Source organism: Meriones unguiculatus, chromosome 18 (assembly GCF_030254825.1).
Source record: "Meriones unguiculatus strain TT.TT164.6M chromosome 18, Bangor_MerUng_6.1, whole genome shotgun sequence".
Taxonomy (NCBI): Eukaryota; Metazoa; Chordata; class Mammalia; order Rodentia; family Muridae; genus Meriones; species Meriones unguiculatus.
In genome coordinates this window covers 76,352,421-76,373,159 of record NC_083365.1, presented here as the reverse complement: position 1 = coordinate 76,373,159, position 20,739 = coordinate 76,352,421, and the positions used below count along the sequence as shown (strand labels likewise).

The 20,739-nt window shown below is 39.1% G+C and overlaps 1 protein-coding gene and 1 pseudogene across 3 annotated transcripts in view; both read left to right on the top strand.

Moving 5' to 3' along the window:
• Positions 1–18,245, top strand: part of LOC110550320 (zona pellucida sperm-binding protein 3 receptor-like) — a 47,419-nt gene extending 29,174 nt beyond the window's left edge. For all 3 annotated transcript variants that reach the window (XM_060372025.1, XM_060372024.1, XM_060372023.1), the window contains 5 exons: positions 12,747–12,947; positions 13,402–13,461; positions 16,158–16,354; positions 17,073–17,366; positions 17,607–18,245. In XM_060372025.1, coding sequence (XP_060228008.1) covers positions 12,747–12,947; positions 13,402–13,461; positions 16,158–16,354; positions 17,073–17,282 — 668 coding nt within the window. In that variant the 3' untranslated portion in view covers positions 17,283–17,366; positions 17,607–18,245. The remainder of the gene's footprint in view (positions 1–12,746; positions 12,948–13,401; positions 13,462–16,157; positions 16,355–17,072; positions 17,367–17,606) is intronic.
• LOC110550309 (fatty acid-binding protein, heart-like) lies at positions 13,472–14,192 on the top strand (annotated as a pseudogene).
• Positions 18,246–20,739: the final 2,494 nt, after the last annotated feature.

Here is a 20,739-nt window from a genome sequence, read left to right as displayed (position 1 = left end):
ACTTGAGTTTTTGATCTTAGCCATTCCAACGGGTGAAAGGTGAAATCTCAGGGTCATTTTGATTTGCATTTCCCTGATGAGTAAGGACGAGGTTGATCATTTCTTTAAGTGTTTCTCTGCCATTCTATATTCCTTTATTGAGAATTCTCTGTTTAGCTCCGAACCTTTAATTGGTTTACTTGATTTGCTGCTATTTAACTCCTTGAGTTCTTTACATATTCTGAATATTAATCTTTTGTCAGATATAGGGTTGGTAAAATCTTTTCCAAGTCTATAGGCTGACGTTTTGTTCTGATGGCAGTGTTCTTTGTTTTACGGAAGCTTTTCAGTTTCATGACGTCCCATTTTTGATTGTTGATCTTAGAGCCTGTGCTATTGTTGGTGCTCTGTTCAGGAAGTTGTCTCCTGTGCCATAATTGCAAGGCTCTTCCCTGCTTTTTCTTCTAACAGGTTTAGTGTGTCTGATTTTATGTTGAGGTCTTTGATGCTCTTGGACTTTAGTTTTGTGCATGGTGATAAATATGGATCTATTTGCATTTTTCTACCAGTTAGACCAGCACCATTTGTTGAAGATGCTATCTTTTTTTCCATTGTATGGTTTTGGCATCTTTGTCAAAAATCAGGTGTCCATAGGTGTGTGGGTTTATTGCTGTATCTTTGATTCAATTCCACTGATATACCAGTCTTTTTCTATGCAGTTTTTATTACTATTGTTCTGTAGTACTGCTTGAGATAAGGGATGGAGATACCTCCAGAAGATCTTTTATTGTAGAGGATTGTTTTAGCTATTCTAGGTTTTTTGTTATTCCATATGAAGTTGACAGTTTTCCTTTCAAGGTCTGTAAAGGATTGTGTTGGTATTTTGATGGGAATTGCATTGAATCTGTAGATTGTTTTTGGTAAGATGGCCATTTTTACTATGTTAATCCTGCCAAGCCATGAGCATTGGAGATCTTTTTATCTTCTGATATCTTCTTCTATTTCTTTCTTCAGAGACTTGAAGTTTTTACATACAAGTCTTTGACTTGCTTGGTTAGAGTTACACCAAGGTACTTTAAATCCTTTGTGGCTATTGTGAAGGGTGTTGTTTCCCTAATTTCTTTCTCAGCCCATTTGTCTTTTGTATACATGGGGGCTACTGATTTCTTTGAGTTAATTTTGTATCTATCCACTTAGCTGAAGGTGTTTATCAGCTGTGGGAGTTCCCTGGTAGAATTTTTGGGGTCACTCAGGTATACTATAATATCATCTGCAAATAGTGATACTTTGACTTCTTCCTTTTTTATTTGAATCACCTTGATCTTCTTTAGTTGTATTATTGCTCTATGTAGGACTTCAAGAACTTTGTTGAAGAGATATGGAGAGACTTGATTTCAGTGGGGCTGATTTAAGTTTCTCTCCGTTTAGGTTGGCTATAGGCTTGCTGTATATTGCCATTACTATGTTTAGGTAAGTGCCTTGTATCCCTGATCTTTCCAGGACTTTAATCATGAACAAGTGCTGGATTTTTTCAACGCTTTTTCAGCATCTAAGGAGATGATCATGTGTTGTTTTTTTTTTCCTTTCAGTTGATTTATATGGTGAATTACATTGATGGATTTCCATATATTGAACCACCTCTGCATACTTGGGATGAAGCCTACTTGGTCATAGTGGATGATACCTTTTATGTGCTCTTGCATTTAGTTTGCAAGTATTTTGTTGCGTATTTCTGCATCAGTGTTCATAAGGAAAATTGGTTTGAAATTCTCTTTCTTTGTTGGGTCTTTGTGAGGTTTTGCTATCAACATGACTGTGGCTTCATACAATGAGTTTGGTAATGTTCTTTCTCTTTCTATTTTGTGGAATAGTTTAAAAGTATTGGTGTTAGCTCTTCTTTGAAGGTCTGGTAGAATTCTGTGCTGAAACCATCTGGCCCTGGGCTTTTTTTTGGATGGGAGACTTTTAATGAAAACTTCTAGTTCCTTAGGGGAAATAGGATTATTTAATTTATTTACCTGGTCTTAATTCAGCTTTAGTAAGTGGAATTGATCCAGAAAGTTGTCCATTGCATTTAGATTTTCAAATTTTGTGGCATATAGGCTTTTGAAGTAAGTCCTAATGATTGTTTGGATTTCGTCAGTGTTTTTTGATATGTCCCCTTTTTCATTTCTGATCTTGATGATTTGGATAGTTTCTCTCTGCCTTTTAGTTAGTTTGGCTATGGGTTTGTCTGTCTTGTTGATTTTCACAAAGAACCAGCTCTTGGTTTCATTAATTCTTTGATTGTTCTATTTGTTTCCAGTTTATTGATTTCAGCCCTGAGTTAGATTATTTCCAGCAGTCTAATCCCCTTGGGTTTGTCTGCTTCTTCTTTTTCTAGGGCTTTCAGGTGAGCCATCAAGTTACTTGTATGAGATGTTTCAAAATTCTTTTTGAAGGCACTTAGTGCTATGAACTTTCCTCTTAGCACGGCTTTCATTTTGTCCCATAAGTTTGGACATGTTGTGCCTTCATTTTCATTGAATTCTAGGAAGTCTTTAATTTCTTTCTTTATTTCTTCCGTGACCCAGCTGTTATTCAGTAGAGAGTTGCTCAGTTTCCATGTGTGCATAGGTTTTTTGCTATTTCTATTGTTGTTGAGGTCCAGTTCATGGTGGTCTGATAGGATACACAGGATTGTTTCAATCTTCTTGTACCTGTTGAGGCTTTCTTTGAGGCCATTTGTATGGACTATTGTAGAGACAGTTCCATGAGGTGCTGAGAAGAAGGTAAATTCTTTGGTGCTTGGGTGAAATGTTCTGTAGATGCATTTGATTCATGACCTCTCTTGGAGTCATTGTTTCTTTGTTTAATTTCTCTTTTGTTGACCTTTCATTTGTTGAAAGTGGGTTGTTGACGTCTCCCACTATTAATATGTGGGGATCTATGTGTGGTTTAAATTTTATTAATTTTTCTTTTATAAATGTGGGTACCCTTGTATTTGGGGCACAGATGTTCAGAATTGTGATGTCTTCTTGTTTGATGAATATGAGGTGATCTTCCCCATCTCTTTTGATTAATTTTAGTAGAAAGTCTATTTTATTAGCTATTAGAATGGCCACTCCTTCTTAATTCTTAGGTCCATTGCTTGGAAAATGATCTTCCAGTCCTTTACTCTCATGCAATGTCTATCTTTGTGACTTCTGTGTGTTTCTTGTATGTAACAGATTGTTGGGTCTTGTTTATACATCCATATTCTGTGTCTTTTTATTGGAGAGTTGAGTTCATTGATGTTGACAGAGATTAATAACCAGTGGCTGTTAGATCTTTTTATTTTGATGTTGGTTGTGGTATAGTTTGTGTGCTTGGCTACTTATAGTTTTGCTGTAGTGGGTTTATTTATTTCCTGTGTTTTCCTGAATGTACTTAACTTTTTTGAGTTGTATTTTTCCTTCTAGTACCTTCTGTAATGCTGGATTTGTGGGTAGGCATTGTTTAAATTTGTTTTTGTCATTGAATATCTTGTTTTCTCCATCTATGATGATTGAGAGTTTAGCTCGGTATAGTTGCCTGGGCTGACATCTGTGTTCTCTTAGGGTCTGCATGATATCCTTCCATGCCCTTCTGGCTTGCATAGTCTTTTTTGAGAAGTCAGGTATGATTCTGATGGGTTTGCCATTGTATGTTACTTAGTCTTTTTCCCTTGAAGCTTTCAGTAATTTTTCTTAGTTCTGTATACTTATTGCTTTGATTATTATGTGGTGGGAGGGTTTTCTTTTCTGGTCTGATCTATTAGGTGTTTTGTAGGCCTCTTGTGTGCTTATAGGCATCTCCTTTAAATTGGGGAAATTTTCTTCTATGATTTTGTTGAAAATATTTTCCGGGCCTTGTAGACAGGAATCATCATCATCATCTCCTTCTTCTTCTTCTTCTTCTTCTTCTTCTTCTTCTTCTTCTTCTTCTTCTTCTTCTTCTTCTTCTTCTTCTTCGTCGTCGTCGTCGTCGTCTTCATCTTCTTCCTCTTCCTGTTCCTCTTCCTGTTCCTCTTCCTGTTCCTCTTCCTGTTCCTCTTCCTGTTCCTCTTCCTGTTCCTCTTCCTGTTCCTCTTCTTCTTCTTCTTCTTCTTCTTCTTCTTCTTCTTCTTCTTCTTCTTCTTCTTCTTCTTCTTCTTCTTCTTCTTCTATTCCTATTATTCTTAAGTTTTGTCTTTTCATGTTGTCTTGGATTTCTTGGATGGTTTGTGTCAGGAATTTTTTAGACTTATCATTTTCTTCGATGGATACATCATTTCTTCCATTGTATCCTCCACACCTGAGAGTTTTTTTTCCATCTCTTGTAGTCTATTGGTTATGCTTACCTCTGTAGTTCCTGTTTTCTTCCCTAAGTTGTTCTCTCCATGATTTCCTCCATTTGTGTTTTCTTTAATTTTTCCAATTCTATCTTCAGATCTTCATCTGTTTTGTTGATTTCCTTCACCTGTCTGACTATATTTTCCTGTTTTCCTACAATTCCTTCACCTGTTTGTTTTATTTCTGTTTCTTTTATTTCTTTCAGTGATTTAATTATTTCCTATCTGAAGGCCACAAACTGTTTGGCTGCATATTCCTCTATTTTTTTATGGATAGCCATAACCTGTTTGATTTATCTTTATCTATGTCTTTATGCATTTTATCTGTTTTCTCCATTATCCTCTTCATAAGCATAGATCATCATAGGTCATCTTCTTGAATTTCACTTATGTTAGGGTGTCCAGGACTACTTGTCCCTGGGTTCTGGAGATGCCAATTTGCTTTGGCTTTTGTTGGTTGTGCTTTTATGCTGGCCACTATCCATCTGGCTATCTCAGGTGTTGGCTGTTAGTTTCTGGTGCCTGCTGGAATCCTGGGATGGGGAGAATCCCCATGGCAGGAAGATGTTGTTCTTGAAGGAATCCAAGCAGTAATCAGAGGCAGGTGAATGCAGCATTCCTGTGTGTGGCAGGAGGTTACAGCCTGGAGCCTGCGGGGACCCAGGAACTTTTCCAGGGATTAGCTGTGTGTCTTGAGGTCAAGCCTGATGTTTCCCCCACAGTGGGATTTCCTCCCAACCCAGTCATGTTGTTTTGGGGCCCACAGTTCAGTCTGGGATGGTGAGTAGAGTCCAAAGGTGCATTCAAGTTCTCAAGACACAGGGAGAATGAAGTCAAGTTCTTGGCTTGGATAGCAAATGAATGGCTCTAGCCCAGTTCCCAATACAGTTGTTGGTTGTTCTTCTCTGAAACTTAATAATAAACTGTCCTCCAAAGCCTGAATTTGACATTCTGGTTTTACAATCCCCCACCGTAATGTTTTTTAAAGTTACAGAGATCTAGGTCTGATGGTTCATGAAACCCTTCCATGTTTCCAGTTTTAAAACCCAAACTAAACCAGTTCTAAAACCCAAAATATAATACATTCACATTATAACAGCAAAAGCCCTACTTCTTAGTACCAATTTTCTAGATTGTTTAGTTTTCTGATTGCTGAGATAAAATGCCTGATGAAAGCAACACAGGAAGCTAGGAAAGGTTTATTTGGTTTGCAGGTCTATGGAGAGTACACCACATTTCACCGTAGGCAGGAACCAGAGAATCTCGAATGCTAGTGCTCTTTTATTTCCCTTTTCTTCAGCCCATGGCCTATGGCATGGTATTACCCATGTTTACAATGTGTCTTCCCATATCCATTAAATCTAATCTATATAATTTCTTACAGACATACTCAAAGGCTGAGCTTATCCAAATAATCTCTCACAGGTGTGAGTAGAGATTTATCACCTAGGAGACTCAAGGCCTATCAAACTGACAATATAACCATTATTAACTTATAATTTGCTTGATATTTCTAACACTTTCTTAATTGAATCATTGGAATTTTTTTCTATATGTATTATAATATTATCTGTGACCAGTAATAGAACTTAACTCCTCTTATATAATCCAATAACTGGTATAAGTGTAATCTTCTGGATCTGTTCCTCCCTTTGATAGGAGAGATTTTTATTACTGGCTCCATAATTATTTATCAGCCTTCTCTCTCTTCAATTATTTATCAGCCTTCTCTCTCTTCAATTATTTATCAGCACCTCTCTTTCAGAAATCTCTGTATATATATATCTCTGTATGTATATATTTTTATGTATCTATATCAACTTTCCCTGCTGGGGAAGGGAGATCACAAGTTGAAGACCTGCTTAAAACATTTATTGTGAAGGTACTTTTTATGTACAAATGGTGGTTCCAGGTCTACTCATGGTGGTTTAAATAAGAATGGCCCACACAGGCATATATGTCTGAATACTAGGCCCCAGTTGGTGGAGCTACTTAGGAAAAATTAGGAGGTGTGGCTTTGGTGGAGTAGGTGCATCGCTGGGGGAAGGCTTTGAGGTTTCAAAAGACTCATACCATCCCCAGTGTGCCCTCTTCCTCCTGCTTATGAATCAAACTATTAGCTTTCCATCTGTGGTTTCAAACACCTGTTACCATGCCCTCACTCTGCCATCATAGATTCTAACCCTTTGGAACTATAAGTCTAATTAAACTCTTTTGTTGTTGTTTTAGCTTTTTGAAACAGGGCTTCTCTGTGTAGTCCTGGCTGTCCTGGAACTCACTTTGTAGACCAGGTTGACCTCAAACTCAGAGAGCCTCCAGGCTCTCTCTCCCAAGAGCTGGGATAAAAGGTATGTACTGCCATACCCAAAAAACTCTTTTATAAGTTGAGTTGGTCATGGTGTCTAATCACAGAAACAGAAAAGTAACAAACGATGTTTTTTTTCAGTTTTTTTTTGTTATTAATTATACTTTATTCACTTTGTATCCCCCCCATAAGCCCCTTCCTCCTCCCCTCTCGGTCCCACCCTCCCTCCTCCTTCTTCACGCATGCCCCTCCCCAACTCCACTGATAGGGGAGGTCCTCTTCTCCTTTCTTCTGATCTTAGTCTATCAGATCACATCAGGTGTGGCTTTATTGTCATCTTCTGTGGCCTGGTAAGGCTGCTCCCCCATCAGGGGGAGGTGATCAAAGAGCAGGCCATTCAGATTATGTCAGAGGCAGTCCCTCTTCCCATTACTATGGAACCCACTTGGACACTGAACTGTCATGTGCTACATCTGTGCAGGGGTTCTAGGTCATCTCCATGAATAGTCCTTGGTTAGAGTATGAGTCTCTGGGAAGTTCCCTGTGTTTAAGTTTTCTGGTTTTGTTGCTCTCCTTGTGTGGTTCCCATCCTCTCCAGCTCTTACTATTTCCCACTGCTTTCATAAGATTCCATGCACTCAAATGGTGGAATCTAGAAAAGATCATTCTGAATGAAATATCCCAGAAGGAGAAAGACAAACACTGTATATACTCACTTATATAGACCTATAAGATATGATAAACATAATGAAATTTATACACCTAAAAAAGATAATCAAGAGAGCGGACATGGGGTAAGATGATCAATCCTCATTTAGAAAAACAGATGGGATGTGCATTGAACGTATGACAGGAGTCTACTGAGCGCATCTGAAAGACTCTAACTAGCAGTGTTTTCAAAGCAGATACAAAGACTCATGACCAAACCTTTGGCAGAGTACAGGGAATCATATGAAAGGGGCGTTAGTATGATGGGGAAAGGATAGGAGCTCCACAAGGACCAAATATATCTGGGCACAGGGTCTTTTCTGAGACTGACATTCAACCAAGGACCATGTATGAATATAACCTAGAACCTCTGCTCAGATGTAGCCTGTGGTAGCTCAGTAACCAATTGGTTTCCCATAGTGAGGGGAACAAGGACTATTTCTAACAGGAACTCAATGACTGGCTCTTTGACCTCCCCACCCCCAAGGGAGGAGCAGTCCTGTTAGGCCACAGAGGAGGGCTTTGCAGCCAGTCCTGAAGATACCTGATAAAACAGGATCAGATGAATGGGGAGGAGGTCCCCCCCATCAATGGACTTGGAAAGGGGCACTGTGGAGATGAGGGAGAGAGGGTGGAATTGGGAGGGAATGAGGGAGCAGGACATGGCTGGGATACAGAGTTAATAAAATGTAACTGATAAGAAAAAAAATAAAATTAAAAAAAAAAGATTCCATGCACTCTGACCAACAGTTGGCCATAAGTCTCAGCGTCTGCTTTGATAGTCTGCAGGGCAGAGCCTTTCAGAGGCCCTCTGTGGCAGGTTCCTAGGTTGTTTCCTGTTTCCTTCTTATTATGTCCAACCTCTTTGCCTTTCAGGATGGGGATTGAGCATTTTAGTCAGGGTCCTCTCTTGTGCTTAGTTTCTATAGATGTACAGTATTTAGTAGGTTTATCCTATGTTATATGTCTATATGAGTGAGTATATACCATGTGTGTCTTTCTGCTTCTGGGACAGCTCACTCAGGATGATCCTTTCTAGGTCCCACCATTTACCTGCAAATTTCATGTTTTCCTTATTTTTCATTGCTGAGTAATACTCCATTGTGTAGATGTACCACAATTTCTGCATCAGTTGAGGGGCATCTGGGTTGTTTCCAGCTTCTGGCTACTATAAATAAAGCTGCTACAAACATGGTTGAGCAAAATGTCTTTATTGTGTACTTGAGCCTCTTTTGGATGTATGCCTATGAGTGGTATGGCTGGATCTTGAGGAAGCACAGTTCCTAGTTGTCTGAGAAAGCACAGATTGATTTCCAGAGTGGTTATACAAGTTTACATTCCCACCAGCAGTGGAGGAGGGTTCCCCTTTCTCCACAACCTCTCCAGCAATTCTTGTCACTTGCGTTTTTGATCTTAGCCATTCTGATGGGTGTAATGTGAAATCTCAGGATCATTTTGATTTGCATTTCTCTAATGGCTAATGAGGTTGAACATTTCTTTAAGTGTTTCTCTGCCATTCAATATTCCTCTACAGAGAATTCTCTGTTTAGCTCTGTTCCCCATTTTTTAATTGGATTATTTGGTTTGCTGTTTTTCAGCTTCTTTAGTTCTTTATATATATTAAAAATTAGTCCTCTGTCAGATAGAGGGTTGGTGAAGATTCTTTCCCAATCTGTAGGCAGTCATTTTGTTTTCATGACAGTGCCCTTTGATTTACAGAAGCTTTTCAGCTTCATGAGGTCCCATTTATTGATTGTTGCTCTTAGAGCCTGTGCTGTTGGTGTTCTGTTCAGGAAGTTGTCTCCTGTGCCAATGAGTCAAGGGTATTCCCCACTTTTTTCTCTAACCGATTTAATGTGTCTGGTTTTATGTTGAGGTCTTTGATCCACTTGGACTTCAGTTTTGTGCAGGGTGATAAGTATGGATCTATTTTCATTTTTTTACATGTAGACATCCAGTTAGACTAGCACCATTGTTGAAGATGCTGTCTTTTTTCCATTGTATGGTTTTGGCATCTTTGTCAAAGATCAGGTGTCCATTGTGTGTGGGTTTATTTCTGGAACCTCTGTTCAGTTCCATTGATCCACCATTCTGTTTCTATGCCAGTACCAAGCAGTTTTTATACCTGTTCCTCTATAGTACAGCTTAAGATCAGGGATGGAGATACCTCCAGAGGATCTTTTATTGTAGAGGATTGTTTTAGCAATTCTGGGTTTCTTGTTATTCCATATGAAGTTGAGAATTTTTTTTCAAGATCTTTAAAGAATTGTGTTGGTAATTTGATGGGAATTGCATTGAATCTGTAGATTGCTTTTGGTAAGATGGCCATTTTTACTATGTTAATCCTGCCAAGCCATGAGCATGGGAGATCTTTTTATCTTCTGATATCTTCTTCTATTTCTTTCTTCAGAGACTTGAAATTTTTTTCATACAAGTCTTTGACTTCCTTGGTTAGGGTTACTCCAAGGTACTTTATGTCCTTTGTGGCTATTGTGAAGGGTGTTGTTTCCCTAATTTCTCTCTCAGCCCTTTTGTGTTTTGTATATAGGAAGGCTACTGATTTTTTTTGAATTAATTTTGTATGCAGCCACTTTGCGGAAGGTGTTTATCAGATGTAGGAGTTCCCTAGTAGAGTTTTTAGGGTCACTCAGGTATACTATCATATCATCTGCAAATAGTGATAATTTGACTTCTTCTGTTCGAATTTGTATCCCCTTGATCTCCTTCGACTGTCTTATTGCTCTAGCAAGGACTTCCAGAACTATGTTGAAAAGATATGGGGAGAGTGGGTAGCCTTGTCTTGTCCCTGATTTCAGTGGGATTGCTTTAAGTTTCTCTCCATTCAGTTTGATGTTGGCTATAAGCTTGCTGTATATCGCCTTTACTATGTTCAGGTATGTGCCTTGTATCCTTGATCGCTCCAGTACTTTAAACATGAATGGATGTTGGATTTTGTCAAATGCTTTTTCAGCATCTAGGGAGATTATCATGTGGTTTTTTTTTCTTTCAGTTTCTTAATATGGTGGATCACATTGATGGATTTCTGTATATTGAACCACCCCTGCATACCTGGGATGAAGCCTACTTGGTCATAGTGGATGATATCTTTGATGTGTTCTTATATTCAGTTTGCAAGTATTTTGTTGAACATTTTTGCATCAATGTTCATAAGGGAGATTGGCCTGAAATTCTCTTTCTTTGTTCAGTCTTTGTGTGGTTTAGGTACCAAGGTGACTGTGGCTTCATAGAATGAGTTTGGTTATGTTCCTTCTGTTTCTATTTTGTTGAATAGTTTGAAGAGAACTGGAGTTATCTCTTCTTTGAAGGTCTGGTAGAATTCTGCACTGAAACCATCTGGTCCCGGGCTTTTTTTGGATGGGAGACTTTCAATGACAGCTTCTAGTTCCTTGGGGGATATAGGACTATTTAATTGATTTACCTGGTCTTGATTCCGCTTTGGTAAGTCAAATTGATCAAGAAAATTGTCCATTTCATTTAAGCTTTCAAATTTTGTGGCATATAGACTTTTGAAGCAAGTCCTAATGATTGTTCGGATTTCCTCAGTGTCTGTAGTTATGTCTCCCTTGTCATTTCTGATTTTGTTGATTTGGATCATGTCTCTCTGCCTTTTAGTTAGCTTGGCTAAAGGTTTGTCTATCTTGTTGATTTTCTCAAAGTACCAGCTTTTGGTTTCATTGATTCTTTGAATTGTTTTATTTGTTTCTAACTGATTGATTTCAGCCCTGAGTTTGATTATTTCCTGCCCTCTACTCCTTTTTAGTGTGTCTGCTTCTTCTTTTTCTAGGGTTTTTAAGTAGGCCATTAAGTTGCTTGAATGAGCTGTCTCGTTTTTCTTCTTGAAGGCACTTAGTGCTATGAACTTTCCTCTTAGCACTATTTTCATTGTGTCCCACAAGTTTGGGTACGTTGTGTCTTCATTTTCATTGAGTTCTAGGAAGACTTTAATTTCTTTCTTTCTTCCCTGACCCAGCTGTCATTTAGTAGCAAGTTGTTCAGTTTCCATGTGTGCTTAGGCTTATTGCTATTTCTGTTGTTGTTGAGGTCCAGCTTTATTCCATGGTGATCAGACAGGATACAGGGAATTTCAATCTTCTTGTATCTGTTGATGCTTGCTTTGTGACCAACTATATTGTCTATTTTGAAGAAGGTTCCATGAGGTGCTGAGAAGAAGGTAAATTCTTTTGTGTTTGGGTGTAAGGTTCTGTAGATGTCTGTCAGGTCCATTTGATTCATGACCTCTGTTAGAGACATTGTTTCTTTGTTTAATTTTTGTCTTGTTGACCTGTCCTTTGTTGAGAGTGGGGTGTTGAAGTCTCCCACTATTAATGTGTGGGGATCTATGTGTGGTTCAAGTTTTATCATTGTCTCTTTTACAAATGTGGGTACCCTTGTTTTTAGGGCATAGATGTTCAGGATTGTGATGTCTTCTTGGTGGAATTTTCCCTTGATGAGTATGAAGTGTCCTTCCCCATCTCTTTTGATTAATTTTGGTTGAAAGTCTATTTTATCAGCTATTGGAATGGCTACTCCTGCTTGCTTCTTGGGTCCATTTGCTTGGAAAGTCGTCTTCCAACCCTTTACCCTCAGGTAATGTCTATCTTTGTGACTTAAGTGTGTTTCTTGTATGCAACAGATTGCTGGGTTTTGTTTACATATCTATTCTGCTAGTCTTTGTCTTTTTAATGGAGAGTTGAGTCCATTGATGTTGAGAGAGATTAATGACCAGTGGCTGTTAGATCCTTTGATTTTGATGTTGGCTGTGGTCATAAGGTTGTGTGTTTGGTTGCTTTTTGTTTTACTGTCATGAGGTTAATTATTTCCTGTGTTTTCTTGAAAGTAGCTAGTTTTCTTGGGTTGTATTTTCCCTTCTAGTGTCTTCTGTAACACTGGATTTGTGTGTAGGTATTTTTGAAATTTGTTTTTGTCATTGAATATCTTGTTTTCTCCATCTATGTGGACTGAGAGTTTTGCGGGGTATAGTAGCCTGGGCTGACATCTGTGTTCTCTTAGGGTCTGCATGATATCTGTCCAGGCCCAAACTGTATGTTTTAATGAGGAAAATATCAAAGAAAGACTTACTCTGACCCCTTTATTTGGCATTTCCTCTTTTTTCTTTCAAATCATATTTATAACCAGTTAAATATATTCTACTGATGACTATGTAGTGTTGTAGTTGTTGAGTGTGTTTCTGTATTGTTTTTCATTGAATATTTCTAGACTTTATTCAATGGAAACTTCCTACCTATTGAGTAATTCTTCCTCTTTCCTGAAAGTGACATTCTAACCTGTTTCCATGAGTTTGAATAGTAATGTCTTTCATGAAGTAGACTTTCATAAAGAAGACTTCCGCCAAAGGTGTCTCTCCCATAGGATGAAACAGGTCTGTCTCTTTTTATCTCCCAGGGATATGCTGCCCAACACCAAATATGGAGAAAATCAAAATTGTAAGTGAAAGGAGAGATTTCACTGGTATATGCACCTATGCCTATGGAGACTATATTTTCTATATTTGTGGTGAAGGTTCTTACCCTATGTCTATGGATGGAAGGAGTTCATGTCAAGCAGATGGAAAGTGGGGCCCTGCAATACCATCATGTCAAGAGGGTAAGAGTTCTGAAGGAACTTGTCCTCATCCTTTCCCCAATATTTCAAGTGATTTTGTGTGGTTCTATGAAGAGTAATCTTCTTAAGGATAAGGGAGTTTGCAATTGTTCTTCCAATAATTATGATGCAGAAGATTGCATATATTCCTCCCAGCACTGTCAGGGCCACTGATAGTCATAGATCAAGGTATACTGGAAAGAGGGCTTTCAAAAGCTTTGCCAGAAGTCATAACACATTGAATAAAATCCTTCAGTATCATTTTGTTATCTGTTAACACTACGGCCCATATTTTAGTAAAGTAAAGACTATCTCTTAAGTCTCTGTATTTGTACATCAATGGGGAAAGACTGGCTTATTTCATCATGAAACAATGGGAGATTTTGTTATGAAGAAGAAGAAAGACTTCAGTCCTAGTGACTGACATCAACCTTTTCATTTTCTTGTTCTGACTCAGACCTGAAAAACCTTCTTGCTGTTACCTCACCACAGTTACCAGAAATAAACATTACAAGCAGTAAGTATCTGTCTGATAATGGTAAGACATTGAAAATATTATTATACAGCAATGTGAATATCTTACTATGAATGAATCCTTACCTCAACATGACAGTCTATTGCATGCCATAGTTTGGGTTAATATAAAAGCAAAATTTAAGAAGATGACTTGGGGCTGTTCTGAGTGCCTCCGGGCCTTCTTTCTCATTGCACCATGGCAGATGCCTTTGTGGGTATCTGGAAGCTAGTAGACAGCCAGAATTTTGATGACTACATGAAGTAACTTGGTGTCAGCTTTGCCACCAGGCAGGTAGCTAGCATGACCAAGCCTATCACATTCATTGAGAAGAGAGGGGAGACTATCATCATAAAGACACATAGCACCTTCAAGAACACAGAGCTCAGCTTTCAGTTGAGAGTGGAGTTCAATGACACAATGGCAGGTGACAGAAAGACAAGTCAACCATGACACTGGAAGGAGGCAAACTTGTCCATGTGTGGAAGCGGGAGGGGTAGGAGACTACACTTGCAAGGGAGCTAAGTGATGGGAAACTCATGTGGACTGTCACCAATGGCAATGTGGTGAGCACTCAAACTTACGCGAGAAGGATGTGTGATCTAGCTGCTCGTTACTGGCTGTTCCTCTACCAACTGGCTACCCCTCACCAGGATCCAGTTCTCATTGTGTATGTGCTTTATTTATTTTTTAAAAACTGTATTCAAAGGGTCCTCTGAGGTCAATAAAGCAAAGCCAAGGCCAAAAAAAAAAAAAAAGCTAGTTTGGAATCTATCAGTTTACTTAGATTATCATAGGAAGTAGGTATGAGACATAAGAAAGAATCATGGGAAAAATAGTAACCATTCATAGTTTCAAAGATATTATAAAGGAGAGACAAAGAAGTGACTTATCTTTGCTCTGAGAGTTATAATTGATATGATTAACATTCTTTCACCACTTGCCATTCTATATTCCCTTTGGTCAACACTCACATAGACTTGGGATGTTTTTTGTTTGTTTGTTTGTTTAACAGATGTGATATTTCTAGCTGTTATTTCTTGTGAAGAGAATTTGTTCATGTCTCATGTTGCCCATTCAGTATAAAGCCCATGGGTGGCACTTGGGAGATAGTCCAGTACTTATTTGGGTTATAGGTATACTGTTTCCTGAACAGTACACAGCAGACATTCTGGCTCTTTCTCACGACCGCAGCTTATTGACACACAGTATGGTAACATTTTCCTTTATCCAAGCTGTCCTACTAGGTGAAGAAGCCCAGAGAAATCTGATAAAAGCTATACCCTAAGGATCGGTGGATGGCTTCAGCATCCACTGATTGGATTGTTTTGCCTCTGGCCTTGGGAATTGGAAAACATCTAGTCTACTGATTTAAAGATACAAGTAGAAAAATATGTTATGAAAATAGTTTGGTTGGATTAATTCTGAATAGTATGAAAATGGGAGGGGAAGGGTAAAAATAGGATGGAGGAGAGAGGTGAAGGAGAGTGGATAGGGGAGGATCAATTAAAGCTGTATGAAAATGGCATAAGGAAAACATTTCCTTTGTATGGTAATTCGGGGAAGAAAAAAAAAGAGTCAATGAATTTCCCCTTCTGAAGTTTAGTTTTCCTTTGGTCTCATGTCTCCTTTTCCATATATGTTTTCCCCTTTTGGTTGAGAATGTATTCACTCTGCTAGTCCTACACATCCTGTTTGAAGCAGAGAAACTGATTTCACAGGCTCACAGATGGAGAAAATTTGCCTCAGGTTGTGTCATACCTTGAGTCTCAGATGAGACTCTGAACTTTGTATTTTTAAGTTGAAACAAGTAAGAGTTTGTAGCAGTTAGTAGGGAGTGAATTCATTTTTTAGTGAGAGACATGAACTTGTAAATGTCCAGAGGTGGAAGGGTGTTGCTTAAACACAGCCCCTGTCCTGATGTCCAGAGGTGGAAGGGTGTTGCTCAGGCACACCCCCTGTCCTAATGTGTTTGAAACTTAACCCTTAACACAGCAGCATTATAAGGTAAAGGGTGATGGAGCCCTCATGAATGGATACATGCTAGTCCTGGGAATGGATCAGCTATGCCAGCATGGGCTGTAGTAGAAATGAGCTGTTTGTTCATCTCATCTAGAGATGCCTTATTCTTTCACACTCACCACCAAAGCATGAAGGAACCAGATAAAAACACCCATTCCTTTAGATTTCCACGAGTCAGAATCTGAGCCGATGATGCTCCTGGTTGGTAAGCTGATGTAGACTGAAGATGAGGTAAAATGTGACTGCCTCTTCAGTGTCCTTGGTTCCTTCATCATTTTGCTGGCAACCAAAAGCCACCATTTCTGTTGAACTCTGGAATATAAAAAGAAGAGGACAATGAAAAGTGCATCCTTAGCACCTGCAATAGATGAAGGCCATGAGAAGAAATACAAAGCGTAGGTTCTAACACTTAGGAGCTGCAGGAGACTTAGAAAATTATTTACTTTCTTAGTTTCATTGTTGGTAAAATGTTAATAACAACAGAAACCAATTCATAGAGGCATAATGATAAAATTTATAAGGCAACAAAATTGTAGCAGATAGATATACATAGTACTTTTCTCAATAGATATCAGGACCTATTATAATTATTATTAAAATGAATACATTTCTCAGAAAACTGAATGCAAGTATAGACAAAGTTTCTCATAATTTTCATTGTCTCATTCAATTTTGAGGTCCCTTTATTTCTGCTAATGATGTGTGTCCCAAACCGTTCATCATAAATGGAAACCTGTCTGTGGAGAAAGATTACTATGCTAAACTGGAAAATGTCACTGTTCAATGTGATATTGGATTTGACTTAGTTGGTTCCCCAAACATCATTTGTTCGGAGAACAAGACATGGCACCCTGATATACCCCACTGTAAGCTGGTGAGTGGCATAAATTCTGTGATGTGGTCTCTTCCCAAGGCTCTGCCCCAGTTTATGATGCTGTCATATGACTCCTGCCAGGATGCCCAATTTACCAGACTCATGCTTATAGCCTTGAAGCAGCATGGTGATTGAAGGAGTAGGTTTTTCTGCTCCAAGGCTGGACCCAGAATTTGAGAATTGAGGCTTTCCTAGAGCTAGTACCCTGACTGCAGCTTTCCATGTTTGAGGTCTGTACACCTTTGCTGTTTCTGGGTCATGTGCAGGGCTCTCCCTCTACTCTTATGGGGTGCTCTCAATCCCCTTGTAGCTCTGTGTCTTTTCTTCTTCAGCTATGCTTTTCTGCTCTTATAGAGCCAGGTGTAGTGGTATATATCGACAATCCTAGCAACAAGGAGGTGGGCATAGGAGCAGAGTCCTAAGTTCAAGTCTGGCCTAGGCTTCAAAAATCTTTCTGAAAGCCTGTGCACGCGTACGTGTGTGCGCACAAACACACACACACACACACACACACACACACACACACACACACACCTCCTCCTCCTCCTCCTCCTGGTAGTGTGGCCTGCATATAAACACCTGCTAGGATGCAGAGTCTGTCCTGATTTTATGTCCATGTTATATCAACCTCACTTTTGCCAAGAATCCCTCTCAGACTACGCCAGCTCTTACCTACTTTTTTGCACTTGCCCTGCTTATTTCTTTAAATTCCCTTTAGGAGGTCCTTGAAGACTGCAGGGTAGTGAATGAGGGCAGAAAACTCCTGCAGTGCCTCTCCAGCCCAGACGACGTGAAAAGGGCCCTGCAGGTGTACAAGCTGTCTCTGGAGATCGAACTGTTAGAACAGCAGAAAAAGAAGTGGACAAAGGTCTCCAAAAAATCATTTAAACGTGTTAAAGTAAAGGGGCCACTTAGGCCTTTTGGTTAATGTACAGAATCTCCATGCACTGGCTACACTGACCCTTAAGCACTGCCACTCCTGTTAAGAAGTTTGTGGGCCAGAAGAACGTAGGTGGGTTTTTTTGTTTGTTTTTAGAACTATGTCATTTCATTGTTGATTAGCCATTGTGCTTCAATTACCTACTTGGTTCAACTCACTGAAATGGCTAAATATAAACTATCAAACACCAAATTTTTGTGTTGTTGTTCTGTTCAGTATGTAACACTAATATAACTTGACTATGAAGGCAAATTCACTGTCTAACTTGTCTGTAGGTAATTTTACATTCCCCTTTTTTTCTTCCTTGCAAAGAATGCAACTCAGACTGTCCCAACCTCATTCCTGTTGAATTGTCACTGAATGCCGTTACACTGCGTCTCACCAGAGCCTGCCAGGTCTGTGCCTGCAGAACAGGATCTGAATTTAAGGAACATTCTCCTTTGGAGGTGATGGGGAAGGGAAAAGGGACTTCAGTGCTGCATTGGTGCCACCTTCTGGTCACATTCCACACCACACCACTACAAAGACTTCTAGTCTCCCCTTTAAAACAAATAAGGTTATCTGTTCCTCTGTCTTATAAAAGTTAAATCAGATATATATATATATATATCCTGTCATTTGTTTGTTTATTTTTGTCAACTTGACACATCTAGATTTATCTGAGAAGAGAAGGTCACAATTGAGAAAATGCTTCCGTAATCTGGTCTGTAGGCAACTTGTGGGCGTTTTCTTGATTTATGATTGAGATGGGAAGGTCCAGCACCTTGTGGTGGTACCATCCCTGGACCAGCAGTTCTGAGGTATGTAAGAAAGAAAAATGAGAATGCCAGGGAGCAAGCAAATGAGCAACATTCCTCCTCTGCAGTGATTCCTGTTTCCAGGTTCCTGCCCTGACTTCCCTCATTCATAGACTTTAAGCCATAAAGTGAAATAAAGCCTTACCTTTCCCAAGCTGCATTTGGTCATTTTTTTATAATCACAATAGAAGCCCTAACTATGACAGACTAAATAAATAAACTCAATCTCATCTTTTTCATAAACATTTGTGTACATGTATTTATTTTACGTTTGGTTAAGGTTTGTTTGTTTTTAATTGTTTTTATGTGCATTGGTATTTTGCCTGCATGTCTACGTAGGGTGTCAGACCCCCTTGAGCTGGAGCTGCAAACAGTTCTGAGCTGCCATGTGGGTGCTGAGAACTGAAGCTGAGTCCTCTGGAAGAGCAGACAGTGCTCTTACAGGTTTGTTTATGTTCAGTGCTATTTAGTTTTGTTGCACTCTATGGCTATGCCACATTTTACTTGCCTGAGGCAGACAGACATTTGGATTATTTTCCATATAAGATATTATGAGTGATCCAAGTGGGTTCCCTAATAAGGGGAACAGGGACCGTCTCTGACATGAACTCAATGGTTGGCTCTTTGACCTCCGCACCCCTGAAGGAGGAGCAGCTTTGATAGGCCACAGAGGAGGACATTGCAGCCAGTCCTGAGGAGACCTGATATGCTAAGGTCAGATGGAAGGGGAGGAGTTCCTCCCCTATCAGTGGATTTAGAGAGGGTCAGGGAGGAGATGAGAGAGGGAGGGGCTACAGCTTGGATACAAAGTAAATAAACTGTAATTAATATAAAAAATAAAAAATTAATAAAAAGAAAAAGATAAAAGATAACATGAGTGTACCTCTAATAATACTTTTGCATGAATCTTCTACTAGATATATGGATTCTTATTGCATGTAGATCTAGGAATGAAATTGCTGGTTTGCTGTGAGTATGCATGTATTTTCTCAGCAGTTTTCCAAAATGGTCCCACCACAGAGTGCTCCCACCACAGAGTGTTCCCACCACAGAGTGCTCCCACCACAGAGTGCTCCCACCCACAGAAGGCAAGCATTCTGTGAAACATTGTTCTTATGTTCCTTCCTTTGGGAAAATAATACCGGGCAGGAAGTAGCTCCATATTCAGCTTCTAATTTGTTTTCTTCCTGAAGATTAATGAGCTTGAACAATATATGTTCATTGTATTTTCAGGTCTTCTTTTTTCACAAAGTATTAATCAGGATGTTTTATCCAGTTTTCCTTTGGCTTGTTCATCTACTTGTAATTTAGTGTCCAGATGTTTATGAAAATCTGGATAAATGTCTGTTCTAGGATGTGTGTTAAGACACCTGTTTCCACACAATGGTGTGTCTTTTTTCTTTCTAGGTTTTATCCCTATAAATATAAATTCAAAATGTAAGTGTAATGCAAAGCACTGAGGCCTACATATTTATAGTTTCCTCATCTGTGGACTCAACCAACTGTAGATGAAAACTACTTCTCCCACCAAAAACACTTTCACCTGTAATGACACGCGCAGATTTCCTTTTCTTGTCGTTCTCCCTGGAACAACGCAGCAATTGTTATATTGTTGATTGTGAGCCTAGCCTTTAATGGTTAAGCCGACACTCCCTCTCTCGTCCCAATATAACAATTCTTAATATAGCATTTACATCGTATTAGATATTGTCAGAAATACAGAAAAGCATGAGACATACAAGGGTGTTTTTTCCTTTTTTATATTTTTTATATACAAGAGTATTTGTATAGGTTATGCACCAGCATTTTGCAATGATATGATGTTATCTAAGTTACCTGAGTTGATTCTGTGAGGAATCACCCAAGTATCACAAAACACCTTTTCACATTTTTTTTCCCTTTGGGTTAGGATTTTCTTGTATCTTGTTAGAGAAATCTACACCTACTCCAAGGTTACAAATGTAATGTTCTTGTATTTCTTTTAGGATATTGTGGTAGTTTGCATGGGAATGCCCCCATAAGGTCATATATTGAAATGTTCAGTTTCCAGTAGGTAGAAGAATTAGCTTCCTAATCCTAAATCCTGACCTCCAGTCATAAAATTATTTTCGTTGCTACTTCATAACTGTAATTTTGTTACCCTTCATAACTGTAATTTTGTTACCCTTCATAACTGTAATTTTGCTACTGTTATGAATCATAATGTAAATATCTGTGTTTTCAGATAGCTTAGGTTACTCCTGTGGAAAGGTCATTTGACCCCCCAAATGGTTTAGACCAGCAGAGTCACTTGGAAAGAACACGCTCCAACTTTTTGAGCTGCCTGTGGGCTGTGCAGTAGGCTCCAGGTTCCCAGCTTTGGGAGCTGTCACCTGTTGGTGTGGTGGGTAATTCAGCTACCTGTGGGTCATTTCTGTTCCTGTATGTAACCCCTCACCCATATTCCTATAAGGAACCCCAATAATACTCATTAGTCCACCAACTTGGACTTTAGTGGTATCTGCATTGTGGTCTGTTGTGGGGTCCCTGTTTGGGGTGACATGTGAGTTGTGTCTCCCTAGGAAAAGTCTTTCTCACAAGACAGAGAATAAGCTTCCCACTAAGTCCACAGATGATACCTGTGGAGGAAGTCTGATCACAAGGATGTA